The 2,385-nt window shown below is 39.0% G+C and overlaps 1 protein-coding gene across 1 annotated transcript in view; it reads left to right on the forward strand.

The window, feature by feature from the left end:
- The window catches only part of plrdgb (PITP-less RdgB-like protein), a 108,163-nt gene that overhangs the window by 54,932 nt on the left and 50,846 nt on the right, over positions 1–2,385 (forward strand). The window contains exons 7-8 of the mRNA XM_016524984.1: positions 676–818; positions 977–1,147. Coding sequence (XP_016380470.1) covers positions 676–818; positions 977–1,147 — 314 coding nt within the window. The remainder of the gene's footprint in view (positions 1–675; positions 819–976; positions 1,148–2,385) is intronic.

Genomic DNA, 2,385 nt, shown 5'->3' on the forward strand with positions numbered 1-2,385 from the left:
CATGGCCTCGCCCCCTTTGCTGCGTGTTCCCGGAGGCGGGGTTTATGTAAAATTCTGGGTTCTTGACGTAACGGACCTGGGAAGTAACTTGTTGTAGTCCCTACAAGCCGTTTCTGTAGGCATTAAACTGCCAGAATTTTAAAAGATGATATCTCCGTTTGCATTGAACTTTCAGCGCTGCAACTTTGCAGATATTGTTTATGCTCAAACAGCAACATTACACACTAACTAACATTAAAAAAGTGAAATCGCAATCAACCACCCCTTTAAATCTGAATTTGTTCACACTGGCCCTTGAAAACCTCTACGTGAACACACTTGCCTGAAAAAAGTGCGTGGGACGGATTTATGTTTTATTAAAAGTGGGACGGGGGATGTGCAACAGTTGGAAGAAAAAAAAGTATGAACTAAGGTGATTGTTAACTGATAAGACACAAATGTATTGGTTTGGAATTTTAGGTCTATAAAGTATGAAGGATCTATGCTAAAGAAATTATTCTGAATTGGATGATTGCTATGGAATATATCAAGGATTAAGAACAGACCTATCATGGGAGTGCAGATGACTTCTTTGATGACATCATCATCAAATTAAAGCATTAATTGTGATTAATCATTAATAAAGAGTTAATAATAAATGAAGATAACTCACTTTTCATGCCCGCTGTCTCACAGTCTGTCGCAGGACGACCAGTGTGGCTCCAGACAGGCTCTCAATCCAGGCTGCTTTGAGTTTGAAGTGTCAGACTGCTTTCTGCTGGGATGCCCACTGGGGCTGGTGCTAGCGATGAGGAGAACTGTTTTACCTGTCGTTGATGGTACAAATCACACGCACACACTCAAATGGTTCATTGTTAAAGAAATGTTATATTTTTACCAAAATAAAAAAATGTGATTTATAGTGATTTTTTTTCATTGTCATGTTTTAATAATTTTCTGATAAATGTTACTCTGTTTTCTCTTTCATCTCTTTTAGTGGCTCAGCTTCAGCCAGCTTGTTCTCAGATTTTTAATCTGTTCTACCCATCGGACCCTTCTGCCTCACGTCTGGAACCTTTACTGCATCCAATTTTCACCCAACTGTCCCCCTTTCCCGTTCCCCGTTACCAGCGGTACCCTCTGGGTGATGGGCGCTCCAATCTCATGGGTAAGAACTTTCTTTAAGTTTCCCAGCAGGCATCACTGAATTAATGTATAAAAAATGACCCAGTAAATCAAGTAAATTGTGCTGTAAAAAGTTGTTTTAACCATGTAAATAAAGTGCACAATGTACATATATTTAACTTAAAGGAATTCACCTAAAAATTGAAATTTGCTGAGGATTTAGATTAGTTTGTTTCTTCATTGGAACAGATTTGGAGAAATTTAGCATTACATCATCTGCTCACCAATGGACCCTTGAATGGGTGATGAGTCCAAACTGTTGATAAAACATCGTAATAATCCACAAGTAATCCACACAACTACAGTCCAGCCATCTAGTAAAGCTAAAAGCAGCATGTTTGTAATGAACATATCCACTATTAGGATGTTTTTAACTTCAAACTGTTGTTTGTGGCTAAAATACAAGTTATATCATGACAACTCTCTGAAGATTTTAGCATGGTAATGAATATGACAATGTTAATGTATTTGGTCTTGGTGGAATAGATCTGCTACGCTTATGCTGCTGCTGTTGGTTATTGCTGTTGTTGTAGATTATTGATACTGCTGCTGCAAAGCAAGTACAGGAACTTGATACTGCCAATACATACGCTGATACAGTGCTTTGAGTATTAAAGGCGTCATGAACTGCCTTTTTTGTATTTATTGCCCTTATAATTTTATCAAGGTTTTTACATCAAAAAACATAATTTTAAAGTAATAGGCTATTTTCCGTTCAGTTTTGACCCCCCTCATCGGAACGCTCTGTTTGAATAGGCGTGGCAGATTGTAGACTCGGAAGTAAATACCCCCTGCTATGATCGGCTAACAGTTGTGTATTGTAGCGTCTGCTTAGGATCATTGAGGGTCATGGGGGCTTTATGTCTCAGAGACCCTTTCAGCCTTTTGACATTTGCATATAAATTACAGTCCTGGCCCCAGATTCTACATTTATATGGGTGCTAAATTGCCAATGGTTCCCCCCATTATCAATTAGAGGCTAACCAGATCAACTCTCTGGTCTCCCCATCGACTTCAAACACATTCCAATGTCCTAAGAGACAGTCAGCCACAGTACCTGCCACCAGATGTCTGATGGCATCACTCCCTTAGGTTTAACCATTAGAGTAGCTGACAAATGCGTGTCTAATGCAGATCTGATCATAAGAACACTGCGAGCCAGTAACTGATTGGAATGTAAATGGGAGCTTTTAAAACCTTGATCAAGTGAAATTTGTATAA

This window comes from Sinocyclocheilus rhinocerous, unplaced genomic scaffold, assembly GCF_001515625.1.
Source record: "Sinocyclocheilus rhinocerous isolate Xijiao unplaced genomic scaffold, SAMN03320098_v1.1 scaffold964, whole genome shotgun sequence".
In the NCBI taxonomy this organism is placed as follows: Eukaryota; Metazoa; Chordata; class Actinopteri; order Cypriniformes; family Cyprinidae; genus Sinocyclocheilus; species Sinocyclocheilus rhinocerous.